General features: G+C 43.3%; 1 protein-coding gene across 1 annotated transcript in view; it reads left to right on the top strand.

Moving 5' to 3' along the window:
- Positions 1-828: 828 nt before the first annotated feature.
- The window catches only part of AMBRA1 (autophagy/beclin-1 regulator 1), a gene marked incomplete at its 3' end in the record, with an annotated part of 41,722 nt that continues 15,779 nt past the window's right edge, over positions 829-26,771 (top strand). The window contains exons 1-8 of the mRNA XM_010013965.1: positions 829-1,086; positions 1,341-1,399; positions 2,132-2,315; positions 2,932-3,104; positions 3,854-3,920; positions 4,491-4,637; positions 4,923-5,950; positions 22,389-22,475. Coding sequence (XP_010012267.1) covers positions 952-1,086; positions 1,341-1,399; positions 2,132-2,315; positions 2,932-3,104; positions 3,854-3,920; positions 4,491-4,637; positions 4,923-5,950; positions 22,389-22,475 — 1,880 coding nt within the window. The remainder of the gene's footprint in view (positions 1,087-1,340; positions 1,400-2,131; positions 2,316-2,931; positions 3,105-3,853; positions 3,921-4,490; positions 4,638-4,922; positions 5,951-22,388; positions 22,476-26,771) is intronic.

The raw sequence follows: 26,771 nt of genomic DNA, 5'->3' as shown, positions 1-26,771 counted from the left end.
CAAGCTCCAGTGTATGAGACCATTCAGAAGTTGTATAACTTGGTTGCTGTTGTATTTAGTTCCTTCAGAGAATTAACTTTTTTTCCCCCTAGAAAGCTGGCATTAATGCTTTCCTCAAGTGTGCTAAAAGCAGTAATCTGTGCCATTGTGCATTACTTGAGTGAACTGTTGTTCTAAGAGCAATCTAGATGGAAATATGATGTGCAGACAGGCAAAATGAATCATCTTGATGGAGTTGGCCAAGATACCACTGCAGTGTAAGGTTTTGGTCTGATGCAGGGTTGTTTTCATATGTTGTAAGCTATTGTGATGGAGTTGGAAGTAATTTGGACTTGAGGTTTCTCAATTTTCTGACCTTTGCGATGATAATAATTACTATTACTGAAATCCGAATAATTCCCTGGAGACTCCTCTATCATATTGTCAATTTTTTAACACTATTCCAGTAGCTTTCAGTCACCCTTCCCGGACAGGACCTAATTCTTCAAGGTGTAAAGACTGTCTATTCATAAATCTCTTTTTCCTTATTATATATAGCAGGAGATGGAGGGAAGGGAAGGAGTTTCAAGGCCAGTTTTTTATTCTCTTTAGTTGTGTATGCCTAGGGCATGTGTACAAAGAAAGGGGTGGATGCTTTCAAAAGCCTTTCAAAGTAATCTTTGGCTGCAGAAATGCCAAAATTGGGCCTCATTAATGGAAGAAGGTAACAAAGGCTGCAGGAGAGAATAGATTTTTCTTTTAAATCTAGTCTTTAGGGATTTAAAGCTCTTACTTCATCTAGGTGATTGAGGTAAAAAGCTGCCTGCTTTATCGTTCTCTTCTCTTTCTAGGTTTCCATGAAGATAAACAATTGAAATGTGGATAGCCTATTTGTAGCTTGGTGGTGGTTGTCATCTGGAACCTGCAGGTGGCTCCTCCCAGTAGCTGGTGTCACGTTGGCTGCTGAGAGCCATGAAGGTTGTACCGGAGAAGAATGCTGTCCGCATCCTGTGGGGTAGGGAACGGGGCACCCAAGCCTTGGGTGCTCAGCGGCTCCTGCAGGAGTTGGTGGAGGATAAAACTCGATGGATGAAATGGGAGGGCAAGGTAAGGTTGTGGGATAGAAGTGCATAGCTTGACCTTGGAGTGGGGGAAGGGAGGCAGGGATTTGAAATAAATTGTCTTGTGATTGTACATTTGATGTGTTACACTTGATATGCTCTCTGGCTCTGTTCAGTTCCTGCAGTGATGTGATACTAGATACGTTCCTGCAGCGGGTTCCCCTTGTTGTCTGTGTGGCTTACAGTTAAAGTGTGATCATATGACACTTGCAACACTTCCTGCTTTGTTGGCTTTTTCAGAAAGTTGAGTTACCAGACAGTCCACGCTCCACCTTCTTGCTGGCGTTTAGTCCAGACAGGTAATTAACTCCTAGTTCGTTCCCTGTTTCACCAGTCTCCTTACACTTACAAAAGTGATGGAGGCATGTGCCCATTGAGTTGTCCAGTCCTGAATAGCTGAGTGAAACTTCCGGTTCCTGATGTGCATGGACGGAACATGTGCACCTTCCTAATCTCACAGCTTCAAACACAGTTGGTGTTTAATCTCTGAGGTACCCAAGCGATGCATAGTTCTAAGGAAAAAGGATCTGTGCGGCCACTGTGGGATTTTGTGAGAAACTTGAGGGAGTAAAGGGTGTTTTAGCACAATATGCCAAGTGATGTGGCACACCCACTGGGATATCTAGGACTAAAGAACAGAGCAGAATGATGAGTGTATTGGAAGCAGAAACGGAGGTGGGGTCTCTTAGTGTCACTTGATTGACAGTGGTTGAGATGGTGTGGAGAATTGGGAATATTTATTTGCCCCAGTCTGTTACTCAGGAGTTCCTTCTGAGCTGCATGTTCACTCTGACTTTCAAGGTCAAGTTTGTGCTTGCAGATCGGATGAGCTCATGTTTGCATGGACCCTGAATCTGGCTACAGGAAGCGTTGTGGCCATTGGTGAAACAGTAGCCTTGTACCCTTTGAGCTCTGTGTGGGAGAGCTGCTGGGTTAGGTGTGAACAGACCCTGTTGAGATGAAGCTAACCGTGGTCTGGTTTTGCTGTGTTCTTCTCATGCTAATGTTTATCCTACCTTCCTCATTCCCAGGACCCTAATGGCTTCCACACATGTGAACCACAACATCTACATCACAGAGGTGAAAACGGGCAAATGTGTTCATTCCTTGGTTGGACATCGCCGCACTCCCTGGTGTGTCACCTTCCATCCCACCATCCCGGGCCTCATTGCTTCAGGATGCTTAGATGGGGAGGTTAGAATTTGGGATTTACACGTAAGTCTTCCCTGAAACACGTGTGCCTTTGGTATTTGGTGGGTGGTGGCTTTTTTGTCTGAGTTTGTTTCCCAAATATTGCCTGGTAAGAGCTGTTTGGAAGCTTTGCTGGGATCTGTCTCTAAGACCATAGAACAGATCATAGCCATCTTCTGTCTAGAAAGAAGGTGACAAATTCAGTCCCACCAGGTAGGTCGTGCTCCTTAGCCATGCCTGTTTATTTGAGTAATGATAATGCTGGATAACTTTGTACAAGGTGCCTGTTTAGTTTACGTGAAAGACGTGCTGTTTCTGTTGCACTGAGCGTATCTAAACTCTTCATTAGAGAAGCTGCTGCTCTGCCAGTTCTGGTGACTGGCACAGAGACAAAATACATATACTTACCTGGTTGCTTTGAAATGCAGCTTTTTTACAGGCTGCTTGAGACACACTTACCTCCAAAAATACATCTGTGGTCATTGTTGGAAGTAGTGTTATGTTTTAGGCATGACTTGCATGAGAGCAGCTGTTGTTGCCAAGAAGGCATGTCAGTTCTAGGCAGAGTCTTAGAGAGATGGAAAACAAATGATTGTAAACTTTATGATAAACTGCTTGTTATTCTTGACTCCTCATTCAGGGTGGAAGTGAGAGCTGGTTCACAGATAGCAACAATGCCATTGCATCGCTTGCTTTTCATCCTACGGCTCAGCTCTTGCTGATTGCAACTGCCAACGAGATACATTTCTGGGACTGGAGTCGTCGGGAGCCCTTTGCAGTGGTGAAAACAGCTAGTGAAATGGAGCGGGTCAGGTGAGTTCCAGGGGAAGAGAAGATTTGGATGTGAAAAATGGTCAGATTTGGGGAATGTGGGGGGATCCTCTGGGATGCCGCACTGAGGCAGTGGAGAGTATTACTTGCAGCTCCTTGGCTTAGCTGGTAGAAAGAGTGCTGTGGGCAGGAAAAAAAGGCAATTGGAAAGAACAGATCAGCCTGGTTGTTTATATTTGTGCCAAATCAACATCCAGAATCTACTTGATGTGCATTTGTCAGCTTAGTAATTAAACTTGTCAGCAAGAAGGTTGAGAGAGCCCAGAAGTTGTTGGAAGAGAGCGCTGAGCCATTACTTTGGTGCGGTTAAAGAGCAAACTGCATTGCTGGAAACTTGATGCCTTCTTTTGACCAATTTAAAATGAGACAATAATGCAAGACAAGTTAATTTTTGCCTCTGTACCAAATTCCAGTTCGTAATATATACCTACATACTCCTTAAAATTTCCTGGCTACTTCAACTGATACAGCAGTACTTGGTTCCAGCTTTTAACTTCTGTGTTGTGTTGCTGTGGACTATAACATAGCTGCGGTCTTCAGCTTGATAACTGTGTTTCTTTCTTTTTAATCCATAAACTTCTTGGCATCCTTCAGAAGATGATGATGGTAATATAGTAATGTTCTCACTGCAAATATTTCACATGGGATTTTCTTCCCTGCTGTGTCCAGCTTCCTGTGTCAATGTGGAATGTGACCTGATGATTAATACTCTGGCTCTGCTTTTGTTTTAGGCTGGTACGGTTTGATCCCTTGGGACACTACTTGCTCACAGCAATTGTTAACCCTTCTAACCAGCAGGTAAGGCTGTACCTGTGTTGATTGGCTAATTATAAGGTGCTCTCCATACATTAACCCTAGTCTGTTCCTAAGCAGCCTTGTGCCTTTTTGAAAACCTGAAGTCCTAAGCCAAGGTCTGTCTTGCCTTAATTGGTCACATGAATGTTCTTGTGTTATGTGCAGGGCTGTCAAAGAGCTCTCCAAAGTGTGTTTGTTTTGCCCTCACTGTCTCATTAATAGTGGGACAGATGTCCCAATGGCCCTGCTCTTTCAGTTCTGTTTTCACATTCTGCTGGATTTGAAGCTATGCAAGGTATTAACAATGCTCCCTACAGCTGCTGACCCTCAGATGCTTGTGCTTCTGTTCATATGAATAGTGTATTGTAAAAGCTCACTGGGCTGTAGAAGAGGTCATCTGGATCTGTAGAATGAACCTTGAAATAGTCTCACCTCTTTTCCTGCAAGTCAAGGCCTCTAGGAAGGGACTTACTGCATCCTTTCATCTGGGGTGGTAGCTGCCTTTCTGCTGTTTATTTGGAAGTATAGGATTTTGCTGTGGGGTGACTGAACTCTAACTGCTTCCCTCTGCAGAGTGATGAGGAAGTGGAAATCTCCGTGGACAGCACAGAGATGCCGCATTACCGCCAGCGCGCTATCCTTCCGTCTCAGCCTGTGAGGCGCACACCCCTCCTCCACAACTTCCTGCATATGTTGTCCTCCCGCTCCTCTGGCATACAGGTGGGAGAGCAAAACAGTGTTCAAGACTCTGCTACCCCATCCCCTCCACCGCCTCCACCACCACCACCTCCGCCTCCAGCCAGTGAGAACACAAGGGCATCTGTCTATAACAGGCTCCGAGAGCGTGTCAGCTATCCCACAGCAGAGTGCTGCCAGCACCTGGGGATGTTGTGCCTTTGCAGCCGATGCTCTAGTGCAAGACTTCCTTCTTCTCTCTTCCCACACCAGGAAAACGCACCCTCCACGTCTTCTGGGGCCACTGGCACTTCCTTCTCCTCTGTGCAGACAGAGCCTTATCAACCCCCAGAGCAGGCATCCGTAGTGCAGGAGGAGCAGGGGATACTTAACAGGCCCTCTGCTTTCAGCACAGTTCAGAGCAGCACTGCTGGCAACACCCTGCGCAACCTTAGCCTGGGCCCCACGCGGAGGTCCCTCAGCGGGCCCCTGGCAGGCCACCAGTCCCGGTACCAACAGTCTGCAAGAGAGATGGCTTCAGGCTTAGGTGGGTCTGACTGGTCCAGGACAGTGCTGAACATGAGCTCTCGGTCAGAGCTGGAAGCCATGCCTCCCCCTAGGACCAGTGCCTCCTCCGTGAGCTTGTTGTCAGTGCTGAGACAGCAGGAGGGAGGTTCCCAGGCATCAGTCTATACCTCTGCAACAGAAGGGAGGGGCTTTCTGGCCCCCGGGGCTGAGGTGGACAGTGGTAGTAGTGCTGGCCCAAGCAATCCGGCCAGCATCCGTAATGAGCTCCAGTGTGATTTGAGGCGATTCTTCCTGGAATATGACCGGCTTCAGGAGTTAGATCAGGGGATTGGTGGGGAGCCCAGCCAGTCGCAACAGGCTCAAGAAATGCTCAACAACAACATTGAGCCTGATCGGCCGGGTCCCTCCCATCAGCAGACTCCACACAGCAGTGAAAACAGTTCCAATTTGTCCCGGGGTCACCTGACCCGCTGTCGCGCTTGTCATAACCTGCTGACCTTTAACAATGACACGCTGCGCTGGGAGAGAAGCACGCCTAGCTACACAGCAGGGCAGGTCCAGAGCACGTTTGAGGGTGTACCTCCAAATACCAGCCAGGTGCAGCCTGCAGAGAGAACCGAGGGCAGAGCTCCTGCCTCTGGCAGGCTGCAGCTGGGCAGCTCTTCCACCCCGCAGGAGGAGAGGACCGTGGGAGTGGTCTTTAACCAGGAGACGGGGCACTGGGGAAGAGGTTACAGCCAGTCGGCTTCAAGCAGACCTGGGAATGTATCACAGGAGGCCTTAAACCAGGAAATGCCTGAGGAAAGCTCAGAGGAGGATTCACTCAGGAGGTAAGATATATGCTTGGCCTTCCTCCTCTATTTTTGTTTTCTTACACTTTTCCCATCTAGTCTGAGTTTTTCAGTATTTCCAGAGTTAAAAACCTTTTCTCATGTGGTCATGTGCTATTTATGTAGGTGAAAATAGAGACCTGGCTTTGATGTCTCTTATAGCTGCCATTGTCACGCTGCAGATAGGTTCTGAAGATTAAGGGCAGAGACCAGACCTCTCAATGGGAAAAGAGGATGATAGTGCAGGAAGCAAAAGGATGGGCTCTGGCAGTGGATCTCTGGGGTGAACTGGTGTTTGCCAGATGCTGCAGAAGGGTGGGAACACAAGATGTGCTATGCTGTCCTTTTCCACATACCACACATGTGCTGCATGTGAAGAATCTGCCCAGGGTGTGCATGAAGAATTGGGCACAAGTAGTGAGAATTGCTTTCTTGAGTGCTCTGTCTTGTTGATGTGGTTATTGTTAAGTTAGAAGAGTTAACGGTCATTTCCTTGGTCTTGCATACAGGGCAAAAAAGGTCAAAGCTCTGTGCCTTTGGGCATATATCTTAGCTGCATGGGTCAAACCCATGCAGTTGGCTTGCCCTTGATAAAGATGTAAGTTTTGAAAGTGGCTCCCATTGGCCCATATCTAGGGTGAGACAGTTGGAAGCATGCTGATCACTGCAAATTTTAGGCTCTGCTGTTTTCTTTAAGAAAGTGATTTTCTTTTGAAAGGACTTTTTTTATACATACTTTGGATGTGTTGCAAGAAACAATGAGCCAAATTGAACTTGCACCAGGAAGGATCTGTGCTTTGTATGAAAGTGTCTCCACTGGCTTCTGTGGATGATTCAGCTACACTGGTACTTTGGATAGGGTTTCCAGACTGGATTTCAGTTTGACATCCTCTCCATCAAGTGATGTGTTCTTGTCAGAGGAAAGGTCCAGTCCTGCTGTTTCTTGGAAATGGATGCTTTGTGCTGTAGGAAAGCAAAGTTTCCGGGTTGGATGCAGATATAACTGACCAAGGACTCTTTGTACACAGGAGTGCCTGAGGAAAGGGAATACTTTCCTCCTTCCTGCAGATAAGCTCATTATACTCAGGCTGAAACAGTGGCTGCCTTTCTTGTTCCTGTAGCTGCATAGCAAATCAGTGGTGGTGGTCATAAAATTATTCATCTGCTTCTAAATCCTTGTCCCAGTTTTTTTTAATAGCCTGCCACAATGAGAGTCTGAAGCTGATTACATGGTAACTGTTTCTTTCTTGGGCCTGAACTTACCTGCCTTTGGTTTAAATCAGATATCCTCTAGTCCCCTATTACAGGGCAGAGAGGTGAGAAAGAGCTGACAAATTTAGCTTTAAAATGGCACTTGAGTAAGTATTGCATTACCTTTCTTTTGAAATAGCTTTACCTGCTCATATAATGTCCACTGTGTGGCTTGTTCTCTGGGCTGAGTCACTGTAGTGTCAGAAATAACAGGGACAAGTAGGTTTTTTATTGATCAGGCAGTTGGTACATATATGAGCATGCAAGAACTGGATGGGATGCTGCTTAACAGCTGGATCCTGTGACAAAACCTCTGGGTCACTTTGCCTGTTGCCCGTGGTGATTGCTGTTGCCAGCAGCATCTGTGAAGGGTCAGTTGCCTACCTGGTCACCTGTGCAAATAGGTGCTTTTACTGAGGCGTTAATTTGGGGTGTGTAGTTTGATGTGTGAACTTAATGCCAGGGGAATTCCTATAAGATGAAACCTTTAGTGAAACCCTTTTTGGCAGAGGTTGCTGAGAAGCCCAGAGGGGCTCTGTTGTTTTCCCCATCTCCTGCTTCTGTTATCAGGCCTTTCTCAAGAACAGGCATGGCAGGGCTTTTTGCTTCCCCTCTAACTGGACTTAACTGTAGAGTACTGAGGTAAGGAAGCTGGAAGCAGTGAGCAGTATGTATGAAATGCTCATAGCAATTTCCCTGAAGTAAAATTTAATTTCCTTTCCTGTTAAACACATTGGATGGACTTGGGAGATTTGTGAAACTTTTCCCCTTTAAAGGAACCCTGCATGTGGGATAGCCATATCCTGCAGGTGTAATTTTCTGCCCTTCTCAAATTAGCTGTTCTATTTTTCCTTATAGAGCAATAACAAACCAACGAGCACACATTTACCTGATTTTTGCATAGAATGAACATCCTCACACCAAATCTTCTTGCCTCCCAGACCTAGGGTGTGCTCCCACAATGGGAAGTGCTGGAAACGCTCCTGCGCAACAAAGTCCAAAACGTCTATTAGCCTTTGCAGCCACAGAAGTGTGCAAAGGGGGTGGGTAAGGGTCATGAGATGTAAGCTATGTAATGCTGGAAGTGCTGGGGAAATAAAAGAGGGAGAGTAAGCCTTCAGGCCCGAGGGTACAAGTGATAACTGCATACACTTTCAATCAATTTTGTGCCTATGGACCTCAGGTTAGTTCTTAGCATTGGACATCAATGTATTTGCTTTGTAACCTGTCTTCTGTTCTTCTTTGTCTCTCCATTAGATGTCCTCATTGGGCAATTGAGCTCTATTCAAAGGCCATCTGAAAAACTTAAGATAAAAATTTCACCTGGGAACTGTGTGTATGTTCTCATTCCCTGTCCATGGGCAGGATCCATTCCTTGACCTGTCTTGCCTGGCTGAGAAGTAGCTTGCTGGGAAGACATTGCCACAGAGGGTCAATTAACTTAATAGGTAGTTTAATGAAGGCTGTTGTTTGACTTCTGTTGATGCAGCTGTGTCAGCTGGGTAGGGAGAGAATTCTGCTCTTTCTGATGATGCTGGGCTAATTATCTTGGGCTAATCACGAAGGCATTAAGAAGCATGTAATGAAGCTATTCCTGACTAACAGCTCTGGTACCTCTATTAGGAGGAACATGTCACTGGGAGCCTTGGCAGTACAGCAGTGCTGTCACATTCAGCTTGGCCTGAAAGCAGCATGGGCGTTGAGCTGTGTGCTTCTTGAAGCTGTGTCAGTGAAGTATGAAATTAGGGAAGGTTTATGGTCTCCCTTAAGCAGAAGTTAGTGAGACTGAGCTTCAGCTTTTCTGGTGTTCTTCAGGCTGATCTCATTAATTCAAATGCAGGGTTTTTTCTCTGGATCTATCTTTGCCTCAATTCTAACATCAAAGTGAAAAGAGCCTCAGAAATCCCTGGAGTTGCCATGTGAAATGTGCTGCATAAAATGGGTGTTACAAGCTATTGGCAAGATCTGCATGAAAGAAAGAACTGAGCAACAGATGATACCTAGTTTAATTTTCCTATAACTTTGTGTTAATTAAAAAATGGGTTGAGGAAGCATGTGTTAATATTGTAATCTTAGTGAGGGAAAAGATCCTCTAAGTACTTTAAGCCATTTTTGCTCTATGGGCCAGTTCAGATTGGTAATGAAAAGTTGAACAGGGAATGAAAGAGGATTCTTTGAGTCAGCTGCTTGTTTGAGAGGAGTTTAGTGCCACCTTCTAAGAAAATGATATATGGAATCCTGGCAGTGGTCTCCACTGAAATACATTTCAGCTCATCAGTTAATGACAGGTACAGTGCAATGCTGACTAATAAAACTGATCCAGATCTTCAAATGCCACTTCTTTGGCTGTTTTGACACAAGTGATATATGCAGAACTAGTGTGTTATTTCACAAAGAAGAAGATCCTCTGGTTTTAAACCTAGTGTTGTTTGTGAGTTCTGGCATGGCACCATTGGCCACAGTCTTTCTAGAAGGGATGCAAGGAGCAAGTAGTGGCATGTTTGTCCCTGTTGACATATTTTAAACTTTATCCTGTGAAACAATCCCTAGAAAGGGGAAAAAGAAAAATACACAAAGGGAAACTTGTCCTCTACACACTCAAGATTTAGCTGATTGTAATATAGTAAAGGGGCAATTCTGTTATTGTTTACCTGTCTATTTTGACTAGAGATTTGAATGAAGTACTGCAAATGAAAGATGAGTCCTGTCAGGCAGGTTTGCATGTGGCAACCTTTCCTCATGTGTTTCATGAGGAAATGCTTACTATCCTTATTCTTCCATTAAGAAGCTTTGTCTGGCAATTATGTTAAACCCCTCTAACCACTCCATTACACTAATTCTAGAGGTCAAATTCTGTGGGCTGTACTATGAGTAACTTCTATGCCTGTGACTGAAGAATGCATAATGTTTTCACCTTGCCTCACCTATTTAGTTTGGCAGACAAGATATGGACTATAGAAGTTATCTGAAAATCTGAGAAGTCTTTTGAACTGTCCTGGGTGATGGTTTTGCCATGCACACAGGTAGGATGGAGCATATGTGAGATCGGAGTTTGTATTGTCTGGGGACACTTGTATAAACTCCTTTATTTTGCTTGTGAGTGTATAAAAGAGCAGAGTCCACAGTGCTGTGCAAATAATTGACCTGCTGAAGTTGCACAGCTTACTGAAGGCATTGCTCGTTGATGTGTTTCAGCCTGTTGGATGCACTGTGCACAAGTGACATGTGCACACCAGCTTCCCTGGAACCATGTAACAGGGTCCAGGGTCAAGTTTGTGTCTATCCTTCTGTCAGCTCTTGCCTGAGGACTCTGGTCTCTCCTGCCTGCATTCTTGCTACACGACATGAACCCAGTCTTTTTTTTCCTGGGCTAAGATTGCGTTGCACTCAGCCTGGATGAGAAATCTATAGGTAGGATTGTGAATGTGATCCAGAGGTCGGTGCTGTACACTGCCAGTCAGTTTGGCTGTTTTGTGTTGCCCTTAGAAGGATTTAAATGCTCTACCTGTGTTTTCACCTGCTAGAGGATCTTTGTGCCCTGGTCTTGTAGAGGCCTGACATAACACCAGGTAGGTGCAGCAAGGTGGAAATGGTGGTAAAGTTTCCACCTGCAACTCATATCACATCTCACTTCTGTCTTGATGGCCTTTCTGCAACACGTAGCTCTCCATAGTTACAACAGGTATGCAAAGAAACGCCTAGTCTTTTCCCCTTTGAATTTGTCAGAACTTATTTCCATATTGCTTTGCTGCCACAAGGGGGTAATGTTGCTTCTCCTCCTTGCTTTCCCTGACTCCTTGTGGAGCCTGGACGTTTCAGAGTTCTTATATAAAGAAATAAGGTAGCTTGAGGACCCCCTCAGTCCTAAATTGCAGCTTATCCCCTTAGTTACCATACATTTGCAAGTTATTCAGTGTCTGGGGGAAAAGCATGAATGGAGATCCACAGGGGAAATGGCTCTCATGCAGAATGCAGCCGAGGGAGGAGCTTTTGTAAGGGTTTGAAAGGGGTAGATGTGGATCTGAGGTGTGCAGGTACTTTGTCTTTCTGATATGCAAATACCCAAGAGCTAGAGCTGTGAAAGACCTGCCAAGTTTGCAGAATTCACCAACTTGGCAGAAATGGTCTGGACTTCTTGCTCATTGCCTACTAAGCCTGGAGCAGACTTCTCTTTGCAGTCTGCCTTCTCAAAGGTTTTGTTTGCATTTAAATGGTTGCTCATCCATCCTCAGAAGACTTCCATAATATAGGGTGTATTTCTGAGGATTGCTTGGGAGATGTTGACTGGAGTTTGGACAGTCACTTTTTTCCACAGGCCTGTGTTTATTTTCTTATTCAAGTATGCCTTGAGCTGTTACTTAAGTTTTTGGGCTTTTCCCAAAGAAGGCTTTGAGTATGTTTGGGCAAATAGGCTTACTCATGGTCTCTTTGGCTCCAAATTGATGTTCGCTTGTGATTGAACTGGGACCAGTCTGTGATTAAAGTAGATAGACAGGGTCGGAACACCCCCATTCCTGCCCAGCAGTGGTGAGCACTGTATGTGAAATGGAAAAGAGTTCAGTCACTTTTACAGCTTGTTCTTGAGTTCATGCTGGAGCCTGAGCTTCTGGGTTTTGATTTAAATGACCAGGCTATTCAGGTCTCTGTGTATATTAGTTTCTGGTAGCCTTCTCACTGTGCACTGCACTGAATGAATAGGTGCATGTCATTCATATCCTAGGCCTAAAAACAAAACAAGCAGAACATTTCTTTGCCCTCTGCCATGGGTACAGAGTTGCCTACTAGGAGACAACTCTGTAAGTGAAATCTACCATCTAAATAAGAGAGTAGTGCTACTCCCTGTACTTCTTTTTTGCGGAGGGGGGGTGTGTGGGGGGTGGAGAAGAGGGAACTAAAGCAGGAGGGAATTGCCTTGCCTAAAGCTACAAAATGGGTCTTGTGATGGAGACAGAACACATACCTAGTGTATTCCATCTTGTTTTGTTCCTTGTTTCACAAAACACACGCTGTTACTATTTTTTTCCTAATTGCTTACAGCAGTTGTGGCTTATTCAAGTATTTAATATCTATTGTGGCAGTGATGTGTTGAGCTCACTGGAAAAGAGGGAGTTAAGCAGGAGGAGGGCACATCTCTCAGCTGTGGAGAAGAGAGTAATGGTGCTGGCTGCTCAGACTGCACATCAATGGGAATGTGGCCTGTGCCAAATCTAAATGGACCTACCCAGTATCTCTTCTCCCCATCCCTTACATTCAGACCCTTTATTGTTTGAAACCTTGCTAGCCTGGTGTCCTGGTGTTTATGTTCAGCATTTTAAGCTTGCGGTCTGTAGACCTTACCTGTGCTGTGGAAAGAAGGAATTTCTGCCAAGCTTTGTAGCCTCGATGTGTAATGTGATAGTTTTGGAAAAGGTTATGCTGTGCTGCTTTCAGATTTGGTAAGAAATAATTCCAGAGTTATTACAGTTCTAGAAAATGATGGTGATAAAGTAATATCTCAAGTAGTTAGTGAGAAACAGTGGGGTAAATATAAGTTATGAATGGATTTGCAAGCAGAGACAAGAGGTTCAAAACTGAAGTGATCATCTGAAGGTGACACGAACAGTCAGACACGATCATTAGGTGTGTTCATGGGTGAGATGTGCAGGCTGTGGACAAACATGACAAGTATTTGTTTGGACTTCCCTAAAAATGGAAAACACAAATTAGTTTTATCATGAGAATGTCACCACATCCAGAACTGTTGGAGAGGCTGCCATGGTATCTAGATGGTTGATTGATGTCTGTATGAGCTCTGAGGTTATTGCTGCTGCCCTTCCAGCTTTGTGGTTGTTTTCAACAACCTGTTGTATCCATGTGGGCAGGAAAGACTTTGTTTGACTGATGTGGTAGAAGTTTCAGCTCTTCAGTATGCTGCTAGTTGGTTTGTAGAACAAGTGAAAGAGGTGCCTGTTTTCTCGCACAAATGTTCCTCCCCACGCCTTTGCTGGTTTCTTGATTTAAGAATAATGTAAGGTTGCTAGAGTCCTTTTACTTCATTACCGAGAGCTGGTGGGGGAAAAAATGATGCCTTGTGCTTTCCGTCTTGCAGTGACTAATAGAGGTCACTCCCTGCTGCTGAGCCTCCCCAAGTACTTTGGAAAGCTGAGCATGAGTCTTTGCCAAACTTGCAAAAAGGCTTAGGCCTTCTTTTCTTTTTCTTTGCTTGAAGTTAAATATATGGCAATGACTGTAGCACACAAGAAGATATTCTTTTTCCCATGTTATTCTTGCAGTGCTTGGCTTGCAAACTAAGCTGGTACAGAAATAAACTCTGCTTTCTCAGATACCTTCATGGTGTTTCCCTAGTTGAAGCACTGCCTTTCTCCCACCTCTCCTTTGTAGGCCAGGCCTAGCAGTGAGGAGTTCACCTATAAATCTCCTGTGATCTCCAGGGAACAGACCTGTTTCTCTACAGGTGCCTGTCTATGGGACTGTTCTGGGACTTCACTTTGTGTTCACCTACTGCAGCGTGGCAGCAAGGGAACTTGTTAAATTGAATTCCAGTGATGTTTCTAATGAGCATGGAGGAGGTACATGCTTCCAAACTGGCTTACTCTTCTGCTTCTACTGAGGAGTAGTGAGATCTAGAGTTGGGTGGGTTGTTTTGGGAGTAGTTTTTTTGGTGCTTGTTTTGTTTTGTTGGGTTTTTTTGAGGAAGGCCGGTATGAGATGACCGTGCAACAAAGATCTTAGATAAACACAGATTGCTTAGGAGTTGAAAGACAGCTGACTTCAAACAGGTAGCTATTTGAGGATACCATAAAACATACCAGCTCTAAGCTTTCCTACAGACACAGAAGTGTGAATAGCTTCCTTCTCTTGAAAGCTGTCCCTTGTTAGGCTGGCTGTCTCCTGTGCTGTCTGCACATGGCTCCCCTCATCCAGCTGTTGCAGCTTGAGCATGTCCAGACAAGCTCCCTTGACCTGTAGCAGTTGCTCCTGTTCCCATATTTTACTTCTGTGCATTGAGTTCATGTACTTGTAGTATATTCTGTCTAGGGAATGATGCTTAACTTGTGATTTCTTTGACATGATTAAAGTATCTAGCTGTGATTTCTAGAGCTTGTTGTCTCGTTTCAGATAAGTGATGTTAATGGTTTGGTTTTCCTTTTGCTAAGAAACAAGTTATGGGCAGGCCCTCAAACCATTTATTTCGGGCTTGCTTGCTTAGCTAAAAGCTCTCTGTAGTTTTCCTGAGTGTGGGGAGGAGGTGGCAATAAAGTGTCTCTTTTTTCATGCTAATACAAGCCCTTAAATGTACAGTCACATATATTGCGTACGTGCACTCATTCTTCACGCTCTTTATACATGCACACAGCATGGTGTACCTAGGGACAAAGTGCCCTCGTCCAATTATTCACTCCTTGTTACAGAATGCGGGCTGGAGAACTTGCAGTAGAGCAGCATGAAGCTACTCTCTGGGCCTGGAGCAAGAGGAGAAGGACTTGTGATCTGACTTAGTAATACAACTGTAACCAAAATAGTGATGACTCTCGATCTCTCCAGTTGAGCCATTCTGGTCTGTGGAATAGCTAATGTGCATTTTAAACATTTTCCACATACATATTTAACTGCTGGTGCCAAATGGCTGTTTGTGTGATGATGTAACTGACCCCCCTCCCTTGCTCTTCTTGAGAAAGCACCTGCTGGAACTGAAGGCTGTGAATAAACAGGGTTCCTTATCTGCCAGGAAACTGACTCATTTTTCTGCTTGAAGTGCATTAATAGCAAATACTTCTCCTGCCTTCCTGAAGTGGGAGGGCTGGGGTAAGTGGCTGAACTGCAATGCCAGTTATCTCTTGACCTGACTCTCTTCATTACTGCAGCCTGAACAAGAGCACTTTAAAGGAAGAGATTGATGTGTGGTGGGACCTCTGTTTTCATAGCCTTAAAACCCTATGGAGATAACGATATGGCTTCTGCCCCCTCAGGAAAGACACCTCCTCTTCAGTTCCCTATGGAGAAACAGGAGCCCTATGTAATTATCCCAGAAGCTGACGCAGATCTGCGTGCGTGGGTAAGCAGAGATTTCTGCTGTCCACACAATCTGTGGTGTTGGGAACTCCCAGAACACGGAGAATTTGAAGCAGACATTATATATATGAAGGCAGGTAGAAGAGTCCCCACGAGCGTTAAAGCTCTCTGCAGGCTGAGGGAGTTCAGTGTGTTCACTATGTTCTGGCCATGCTTTCAAGCCTATTATCATACGGTGACTAGGAACTAATTCTCTCTAGGTGAATTTCTTACATAATCACATGTTACTAAAGGTCTAGGTAGAGAAATGTGATGTCTTGTCTGTGGATTGACTGAGGTACCTGCCCCATTCTGAGCACTGGTATACAACTGCCACTGTAGAGCAAAATAGCACATGCAGTAGTTTAAGCTGATTAAAATTTCTTATCCCCTCCCCGCTCCTCAAGTTTTGCCCCTGCAACAAAGATGTTGCTAAAGTGCAACATCTTTCATCCTTCTTTTTGTATTGGAGTCATTGCCAAATTAGTCACTGCTGCCATAGCTGCTCTTGACCCTTTTAATGATTATCATGGATATGTGCTTCTTCTCACCTATTGAATTAACGCATTAATCATTCCCTGGGTGCTGTGTGATGAGGACCTCTGCATAATGCTCGCTCATCTTTTGTTCTGATGCGTGGCCTTTGTCAGCAAGTGAAGTAATAGGTTAACAGTGTGACCTTGGGTTCACTTAAAATCTGTTATCTTCTTCAGAACCACTGACCCTTCCCTTTGATGAGCTCCAAAGGTGCTGTGTAACTCCTGTGGCATCAGGTGATATATGCAAGTTGAAGTTCCTAGTCCAGGAGCAGGGGTGCAGTAATAGCACAATTTATCATGTGGCATTACTTTCTAGTTAACTGAAGCAGGTAAACTTTGAAGGGTTTAACATGTTCTTCTTGAAACTCTTCTTCCTGCCTTGTGATTAGGAGAGCTCAAATCCAAATGCTTGTCTCTGCTGTTCGAACTTTTACCTACAGTTCTTTGTGCAATTGTACTCCTTTTCCCTGTGCTCCTTCCCAAATGTACTCCTTCACATCCTGGCTGAAGACCTGATATGCTGTCTGTTTTCTGACTGAGAAAACCTTACAGCTTGTTTTCTACAGGATTCTTGCCCAGAATCAGTGAAGGAGGTTTTTTTTCTGGTAACTTTTCTCTCCTGTATGAAGCCTGCTTCTCTGACAACTCCACACCTCCAGCTGGGAAGGATGTCTTCTCTATCCCTGGTTGCCCTTCAGAGTTAGCACAAGGTTGTTGGTTTTTTTTCCCTTACAGACTAAAGTGTTGTACAAAGGCCATGTTTGGAATGTACCTGTGATCACATACTGCATCTTTGTTATCACTGATTTTCCTAAAGAAAGGAAATTTTCTTGCAAATGGCATTCATTATGTGGAATGAGTTCAAACAAAAAAGGTGATGATAAGAATGCCTGACAGGGCTTGGATGCTCATAAGAAAGGCAGCCACCAGCTCTTTCCTCACAGAGGGGGGAGTTGTGAGCAAGGTGATGGAGGAGCTAACTGGGATAACTGCCGAAGTGAGTGTTGAGGTTTTCATCAGTAGTGAAATTATCAAGATATTTCTCTCTTGCAGATGGTTACAATTATCTTAAGAAAAGTTTGACCATTTTGTTTGACTGTTTCTTCTCTTCTAATCATCTGCTTCTGACCTGATTTAATTAAAAATCTTGATGCCAGGCTAACTATGTCTAACCATAACCATGCAAAAACAGTCTAGAAATGTTAGCTTAGAGGTATCAGAGCAGATTATGTTAAGGACTTAATTTTAGAAATCATTTTTTTCAGGCAATCTTTAGAACTGCATACTGATTGCTTTTTTTATTTTAAGCTTGAATATGGAACTGGTAATGGCAATAATGCTTTTCTCTATGACAAGAACAACAAAACTTTTATGGAAAATGAAGCTATAGAGCAAAACACTTGATGGTTTCTGCTTACGTGATTTCCATTTGCTCTTTGAAAGTAGGAGACAATACAGAGAGGTCTGAAATAATTTTCCCCTATTGTTCTGAGAAAAGGGAAGGGAAAAATCTCAAGCCAGTAAATCTGAGTTGGTTGAGAGTTTTGTTTAGAATAGTTTTCTAGTGTTCTATCAAATCAGTAAGTGATCTCCAAGAATTGACTTGGTTTGTTAACAGTTAATAATTGAGCATTCATCTGTCTTCATGCATCAGCTTTCTTGTTATCTTTAGGTTAAACATTGCTTTGCCCTAAGAGGAAGATGACTGAAGGAAATCTACTTTTAAATTGTTGCTGTTCTCTACATTCATATGAGGAGCCAGGGGAGCACATACACAGGGACAAGCGCTCGGAAGAATTGAGCAGTGGCTGTAAATTGGCGTGCTGAAAAAGATATATGATATGAAGTAGTGCAGTAATTTCACCTCCAAATGGGTAACATAAAAGCCTTTCCACTGAAGATATAAAACTCATAGAAGCTGCCAATGTTAATACAGTTCTGCTTCAAAGGATAACTATGAATTCCTCTCTTAAGCTCTTTTCATAGCTGAAGGCTGGGACTGTGGGAAGTGTGCTTCATTTTACTGGTTTGCTCTGGTTTTTGGTGTGCTGCAGCAGCTTAGGAGGATGGCAGCTGACTGCAAACTTTGTGATTTTTAGGAAACTAAGGCTCAGTGCTGTTTGTTAGTGCCCCACTTTTGGATGGGGAGGAAAGCCCTTCTCTCGGTGTTCTTTGGAGTAGTGCTACTCAGTAATGTGTGTGCTGTGACAGCAAATCTAAGATGTGTAGGAATTGCATATGCTTAGAAACTGAGAAGTTAAACTTGCTACATTTAAGGATATTCTCAAAGCCTGCCACGATGAATCACTGTCCCAAGAGGCTTTGGTGGTGATCCTCACCCCTGTGGGGAGAGCGTGGGTATAGTGCCATGGCTGATGTGCTGTGAGGAGGTTGCTTCATGACTTTTCTGCCATTGAGCTGTAGCTTTTGGCATCCAGCTACATTTCATTCCCAAGAAATTTCCTTTTTCTGCTTGTAGTGCCTTGTGTGCATGTGCTCTCTCCTTCTCTCTTCCCTGGTCTGTGTAACTTGGCATCCTGTAACTTGGACTTTTCTTCCCTTTCCCCCTTGCCAGCAATTGCTGCTGTTTGCAGACCTGAGGTAACAAAGCGGTTGTAGAGTGCTGGTTCCATAACTACTGATGTCTGGTAGGAAAAGAGTCTGCTGAGATCTCAGTGCTGCTGAACAGAGGCATTTTATATCTTCTTGTAGTAGTTTTAATAATTAAAAAATAAACCAACAAAAAACCCTACAATTCCCCTCCTATTTTAGCAAGCCAGGCCAGAAGCATCTTTCAGGGTGAGCAGAGTTAATCTTCATCATTGCAGCATTGACTGACAACCTGGAGGATGATAATGTGTGATTTTTTTTTTTTTTTTTTTTTTTCTGGTGAGCGGGGGAGGAGAGTGGAAATTGCAGTTTCTCTACTAATTGTACTTTAGATGTCATTTGTGACAATTTCATATTGTCTAGACAGAGACAGCAGAGCAATTGCTTCCACAGAGCCTAGCGTTAGCCTGTTATATATCTGGGTAGCAAAAATGGGGGGTGTGGGAGAGGAAGAGGGTGCTCTAAGCTCCAGAAAAGATTCGGGAGTCAAGCATCATCTACTGAAGTGTTTCAAAGTAAGTTGCAAGCAATACACATTTCTCTTCTTCTTGCATGCTTCTCTGTTGGAAATTTAGACCTTTAGTGGCTAGCATTTCCCTGTAACAGAGCTGCTTCTGTTCATCCATGGATGATGTTTATCCTCCTTAACAGAGTTGCTCCAGACCTCAGCATTTACCGTGGTAGGCTATTGAGCTACCTTACACTTCGGCTTACTGAAAACAAATAGTCTGTGACTCTTCTGGGATTTCAGGTGGCAAAAGCTATGAATGCGGCACCTAACACTTGATGGAGTGCAGCATGACTTACTTCAGGTACATTTGTCTGTGCCTTCCTGGGGGACAGTAGGTTACACTACCAGTGTCACAGATGGGACACTTTATTGATGATTTTAGCAGTGTATCTGTTATTGAACCCATTTGTCAGTACCAGATGCATTTGGATCTGCAGCCTGAGCCTCAAGGGCTCAGTCTGGAATGAGTTACTTAAGTAATATGTTTTATTTGTGTTTAGCACTCTGGTTTCAGTATGGATATTGTTATTCTCTGGAGCATTAAGTGCAGAGATGGGCTATCTGCATCTCATGAGATTGGACATTGCCTTATTTTGGTTTTTGTCTACCTCATGTATTTATAACCACATGTTCATTGCTCTGTGATCTGAGAGGGCACAGTTGCAGGACAAATAAGAACTACCAACCAGGCTTAAAGTCAACTATAGTTTTTACTAGTTACTGTTAACTGAATTATCCTTGTCCACCTGATATGAGTGTAGCCCTCACATGTCGCACATCTCTGTGTGAGACAGTGCAGGAGCTGAGTTTGATCCTGGAAGGCTCTGCTGGAAAGGCTGCCTTAGCTGAGACTGTTCAATTCAGGCAGCACAGTTTCAGAGAGGGCCCTAGGGGGTGTGTTTAATGTCAACCTGCTCCCTACAACCCCATAACTACTGGTTGTCTTAGGGTGTCCTTATGGTGAAGGAGGTTCTCCTAAAGCAGCAGCTCCTGCTGCTTTATGGGGTAGAGTTGGAGGCTGTTACGGTCAAATTGCAGGGCCATGGGGCATGTAGGAGTTCTGTTTACCTGGATATCCAGCCATCCTTTAGCTCAGGAAACTTGGTTTGTGTTTTACTAAAGTAACACATACCAGTTCTCATCTAAGGTGCCAGGTACCTGGTAGAGCAAGGCTCTTCAAGTATTTATTTCAAAGATCAAATGGGGTGTAGAGGTGAGAAGTGTAGATTCCCTGAAGTGCTGTTCCCAAGCTATTTAGAGGATAGACACTGAAAGATTGGGAAAGAGGGTGGCATGTAGAGGTGTTTATAGGTGCTAAGACTTCTGACAGGGATGATGAGTTTGATTATTCGTGTGTGCACATTACCAGGACACCATAGGCATTGCAGGAAAATGACATTTGCAGTTGCATGTAGGTTGCTCACAGCTATGAGGAGGCAGCTGCTGTTTGTAGGGCTGTGGCCCGGCCAGGATCTGTGTGCTGTGGGAGCAGTTTCTCCCCAGTTAAGTCAGTGATTAGGCAGGATGGTCCAGGAGGGTGGCAGCCTCAGCACGTCCAGGCTGCTTGCAGACTCCTGCCTTTGGAGTGTTCTGCATAAGCAGCTCTGAAGAGCAGACTTCTAAAAAACATGTTGGCATTGCAGTGGCAGTAACAGTCCCTGAACTCTGAGATAGTGGTTCAGAAAGGGACCATCTGATTGAATAGGTAGAATATCCCTTCTGCTAATTTTAATCTATCTACCTTTTTCCCCCTAGAACAAGTAAAAGCAGTTTACGTGTGATGCAGGTGATAGTTGTACCTCATAGGCATAGGACTTCAGGTATATCTCATGAAGCTGTTGCATGGCTAGTTCTGGATTAGCTGCTTTTGCATATATTGACATATGTTTGGAGCAGGAGAGAGGGTTTGATAAGGCAGATTGAAGTATGATAACTTTCTGGGGAGCCAAGGGATTCTTAGTATCTAGCAGTGTTGAAGGTTAGAGCTTTTGACTCGATAACCTGGGGAATTAATTAATCTGAAAGTTTTAAGAGATTTAGTAACTGTTCCTGAATAAGACAAATGGTTGCCAAGCAACTTCATGCCAGAGAGGACAGGATTTCTTGCCTTCTGTAGAGTCCCAGTGCTTTGCAGCAGGTACCGAGTCTCTTGAGCTGACACTTGCCTTTTCCAAGTAACTGGAGCGGTCTCTTGCCATTTTCTGTATTCTACATTTATAATGTAAAATTGAAATAATACTTATTTTTATTTTTCTTATTGCTGGAAGGCAGTGAAAACTTGTTTTGAGATCCTGAGGGGTGGGCTGCTGCCAGGAAACACATTAATTTGCATTGCTAGTGTCTTTATCTGGCTAGAAATGGGAAGTTCAGCGTGGATTATATCTGGTCCTTCTTCCTGCTTCCTGTGTTGATGCTTGCTGTCCTGCATTGCAAATGCTTAACTGGGAGTTAGAATTGTGGGATTAAGACTGATATGTTCAAATCTTTCTTGCCAATTGTGTGTGTAGGTGAGTAAGACAGATGCTTTTCTGGACCTTTTTGAATTTCAAACCACAACAGTTTTCATTCAGTTACAAAGACTGGAAAACAAAATATAGCAGGAGTTTGGATGCAAAAAGACTTGAAAGGGATCTCAGCAGCCTTATAAACTTTGGTAGTTGATTTTTCTACTCTTTGCACCCACCCCAAAACACCTCTTTTGTGTTAATCTAATGGATGCAACAGGCTTGAATGAGTCAGTCTTGAAACAATGCCATCCTCTGCTTTATGACAAGAAGCTAGATAGATGTGCATGTAGAAGCTAGGGTGGAGGACATCTTCCTGCTATATACTTTTGATTCTGCTGCCTTCATGACTCAGACTTACTTTTTGCATATTCAAGCTGTCTGGCTGCATTTGCATACATTTACTTCTTGAGTGACTATTTCTCATCTCTCCCTGTGGCTGATTAAGATACAGAGGAAATGAACATTATTATTTCTTTTTGTAGCTGAAAACCTCTCTTTCAGAGCCTTGAAACTAAGAATGAATGTCTTACTGTGAATAAACACCAGCAGTGCCCTTAAAGCCCACATGCTGAGGTGTGTTCTTTGTCCCTGCTCCTTGGCGCATTCCCTATGTAGCCACCTTTGAGTAGGTAAGAGTTTGACAGATGGCCAATGCAGCAGTGTTATGGACCTAGGAAATCAGGATGTCTTACCTCCAAAGGAGAAGTATCATCTGCCACTTTCTTTTGAAACCTGGAAGCGGGTTTGGGACCACTCTTTCTTACTCGAGGTGTTCTTTCTCCTGTGCAGTGAGAATATTACACTTGGAATAGCTGTATGGTGAAAACACATATGCCATCAGTGAGTGATTCAGTGAATTCTCTGCACTGATAACAGAAATAGTCTTAGGAGTTTCAGAAAGTAGGGCATAAATAGGGAAGATTTTCCTGAATGGTCTTTGACTTCCATCATTTGTTTTTCCTTTCTAGGAGGTTGCTAGAGTCTTCCCTCATTTCGTTATCTCGCTATGATGGAGCAGGGTCCCGGGAACATCCAATCTACCCAGACCCAGCCAGGTAAGAGCTAAATGCAATCTAAAGGCATTTAAGTTTCATAAACAAAAGCGTAACTTCAGTATAACTCACTGAATGCTTTGGGAATGGTTCATATGTTGCACCCATCTCCTCCTCTATGACTTGCCATGGACACAGGGTGCAGACCAAATAAGAAGATGCTGTTAAGTCTGGGAGAGAATGAGGAAAAGAGGAAGAAATTGCTGTTTGAAGTAAGCAGTTAAGGCTTCCTGAAATCATTTGGGATGGAGAACACTAGGTGGCAAGCAGGTCCAACAGTAAACGAGATGATATCAATAAATTTGAAATCTCTCTTGAAGAAAAATGAAGAAAAACCAAATAGCCAATTCAGGAGTAAGGGAGAATGAAGTCAAGGCAGGTGGGAGCTGGTGTGAGCAGACAACGTGCTTGGGAGGATGGAATGTTTCTATAAATGTATCAGTATGAGAAAGAGCATAACCAGGATGTTATGTATACTTCACTAAGAACAAAATACTGACAATTATTTCTGAAGAGTCATGAATCACTGACATTAGACATGGAAACACCTGTAGTGCTGCTTAATCTTCAGAAGAGGTGGGAGTGTTTCAGAGGACTTGAAAAAGCAAACATGGCAGAGTTATCAAAAATGGAAAGGGGTGATCTTTGCAGTTTCTACTTGGTGAATTAAGAAAGCAACAGATGGGAGAATGTGACCTACAGACTCTGTCAAAAGAAATGATAGAATCGTGAACAGCAAGCAGCTTTGGAAGCTTTCGAAGAATAAATCGTGACAAATAAGCTTCCCTTAGATGGGTTTAACAAAGCTATGAATGAGGAAAATTCACTAAGTGTTAAATATATCTGCTTTAGCCAATTAGGGAACCTCTGGCATAGCCGCATGAATTGAAGGCTATTAAGATTTATTATAAAGGAGAGTACAGGAATACCAGTGTATGAAAATGAAATATCTAAGTTGCTGAAGGAGGTTTGGCTTTTTGTCTATTTATTTATCTCACTTTTTTACATCATTAACAACAAAATCTGCATTTTTATACAGATGATGCTCTAAGTACAAGTTCTGAAATAAAAGGCTATTTTGCGAACTGGCCAGACTGCATAATGATGCTGGTAAACAACTCCTTACTAACTATGTCTGTAGATAAAGAATAGTGCAGGTGAAATCTTATATTAGGCTTTTTTCCCTGAAAGTTGCTTTGCAAAGATAAGTAAAAGACTCAGGAATGATATAAATAAACTGTAGCGAGGGGAAATTAAGGTGGAGTATGCTTTCTTATGTGTAAGGGTGTTGGGAAACCAATCTGGGTAACTGCACAAGGTCTTGGCGACAGCGTGTCACAATGATGCTGATAAATGTAAAAGCTTTCTAAATGGCAATTGATTTACTGACAGGTAAAGGAACTGATTTACCTGGAAAGATGAAAATGATATTTTACAAATGTTAATTAAAAGGTATTACTAAAGTCAGGACAATTTGTGAATGCCAAGAGCTGCTAAGTGGCTGAAGTGCATGATTCCTTATTTCTGGAATGCATAATTCAAATCGGGCAGATTTGTTCAGCAGAGATTATAAGAACTCATTCTGGTGCTCTGGGAGCTGCCTTTTAAAAAGAAAAGGAGGGCCTGCCTAGGTTACTGAATTCTTTCTTTTTTCTTCTGTCAGATACCTGCTATGAAGAAGTTCAATAAAATACGTGAAAAGGGGTCAATGCCCCAGACATCTCCTAGCATAAGGAGCATTGTCTGAAATATTTTTCAACTCGAAGCCATTTTTGGAGCAATATGATGCTCTTCATGTGACAGTTCAAGTGGTTTTAGGTTGTGGTAGAAGCTACAGTAGCTTGAGTTTGTAAAGAGGTTTGAAAGAGAAGTCCAGTGTCGAAATCTCTTCCAAGAGGGTTAATTTGTTCCAGTGAGCGTCACTGCCCTTTTCAGAGGATGAGATTCATAGATGCATAATCGACATGATCTGAAAGTTTGAGTGGGGTGAGATCAGAGTCTTCTTCCATAAACCTCACTGGTGTGTGAGGCTAGTAGGATCTTTTTATCTGTCCCTTTAACTTGTTAGGAATTGAGGATATGCTTAAAAGAAATGTGACTGCATTTTGAACTTTTTTTGTAGCATTGTAAGTTTGTAAGGGAAAAATACGACTTTCAAATGTTCTTAAAGAACAAAGTGGGAAAGTGAAACAAAGGTGAATTAAATATAATAAACATAAATCTATAGATGTCTGTGTATACGTGTGTTTAAATATATGTTAAAAATATACATACCTCCTTAAGACCAAGCTGTCTCAAACAGTTGTGGGTTTTTTTCTGTATTATTTCTTCATTTTAAACTACATGATCTGAAGAAGTTATTTCTCAGAGAGTACATGTGTGGTAGTTTTGTTTCTGCATCCACTGTCTGTAATGCTGTCATACTTGAATAACCTAGGTCAGGAGTGAGGCAGGGAGAACCTTTTATGAAGCTTCATCAGGTTTAGAATGAATATTCTGATGTAGATTGCAGCAGTCTTTCTCGGTGCCCTTGTTGAACTTCTCCAAGGTCAGTTTGGCTGTCCTGTCTTTCTCTGCAGTTTCCATATCTACTGAGCTCAGAAAACAGTCTGCAGGGGAATCAAATAAAGCTGTCATCAAAGAAACCTACATTATTGTTTTTAATAGAAATGCTTAAAAAGATGCTCTCAGACTGCCTCTGTAAAGCATCACAAGGGTGTTTGGTAAGTGCGTTCTCTAGGAAAAGATCTAAGCTGCTAGAAAGTTATTATGAAAGAGACTTTCAGGCCAAATATTGTGAGTTGAAGGATTAAGTGGAATGGAAGCAACCAGAAGCTGGTGAGTGCTACCACTAAGAAGTGGTGGTATGTATGCCACCGTAGGTATACCTAGAAAATAATTGACACCAGTCAGGTAACCCCTTTGAAACATGTCTGCTGACTGAGAGATGTTTGGAGGTGTGAGTGAACATCCTGGGAAGCAGCATCAAGGCAGGGTTGATGAGTGGTGTTGGTGCTTTTGAAACGTTAGGGAACCTGGGGGTCTGCACAGCAGCGTAGTGCTCTTGGGTGCAGATATACCAATTCTTGTGGCTTTCTTGGGGAACTGGGTCTAGACATTTCCCAGAGCACTTCCTTCCCCCAGTTCCATTTCTCACTGTCCAGCCAGCAGCACTGGGTGCCTAGAGGAAGCACTGCCTCTCTATGATGTGGTTGTTGGATGAGATAGAAGCTGTTTGCTTCTGGTTTTTGCACTGCAGTGTTTCTCCCACTCAGCGCCTTGTTCTGTGGTGGTCACGTATGGCAGCATAGCCTCTCCTCCAGTAAATGGGCTCCAGTCACTTCAGAGATGAGGATAATTTAGCTCCTTGGTGTTGTCAAATACAGCCCACTATCCTGTGGATCAAACTTGGTTGAGAACTACTGGATAACCTCTGTCTGTGTTTTGCCACTGCTTTATGAGAAGCACAGGAGAGAAATAAACAAGGCTAGGCAGCCTGCTGTGGCTGGTGTGTCTTTAGCCAGCTGGTAGACTAACTTTGGTCAGGGGCTGATTTACAGTTGTGCTTAATAGCTGAATGAAGAGATATGTTTAATATTAACCGGTGTTTCTTAGGCTGCTTTGCAGCTTTCTCCTCTCTCCAGGACAGCTACATCTCTTATGCTGGCTCTCAGCTCTGGTTCTGATTTGTGTCATAACTGTATTCCAAAGACAGATAAAGCCCAACAATTTCTTTCTCTTTTGCATGCACTCATTTGCAAAGATTAATTCTTTAGCCTGTTGCTTGGAATATCTTCCTGCCCTTTTGTAATTTATCCCTTGCACCTTCTCTCTGTGGATCAGATTAAGCTTCTTGTCGTGTCTTTAGAAATCTTTTCTTCACAGTCCGTCCAGTCTATATACCATGTGCTGTCAGGAAGCTGATTCTGGCATCTCAGCATCCATTATGGCCAATCTTTGTTGCCTACTGTTTCTTGTTCTAACAAGCATCATTGTGTTTTCTTCTTAGGATGTGCTGCACTGCATAATTTGAGAAGACTAAATGTCTACAAAACTCATTCTTCATCTCTTTCTGTAAAACTCTCCCTTGGTGTGACTTTAGCAAAGAAAAAAAGTTTCAGTGATTATACTGCTGGACTGCTGAGACCACTTTGTTCATGTTTTCTAGTGTTGCCTTGTTTCCACTTTCCTTTCTTCCTCTATATGCACGTATTACGCTGTAGACTTATTTTTATGCATACAGAGAGGCTTTGGCTTGCGAAAAAGGCCAAAGAAGAGAACAACCCCTCATGTATGAGT

Source organism: Nestor notabilis, unplaced genomic scaffold (assembly GCF_000696875.1).
Source record: "Nestor notabilis isolate BGI_N333 unplaced genomic scaffold, ASM69687v1 scaffold22594, whole genome shotgun sequence".
Lineage (NCBI taxonomy): Eukaryota > Metazoa > Chordata > Aves > Psittaciformes > Psittacidae > Nestor > Nestor notabilis.
This window is presented reverse-complemented; position numbering and strand designations above follow the sequence as displayed.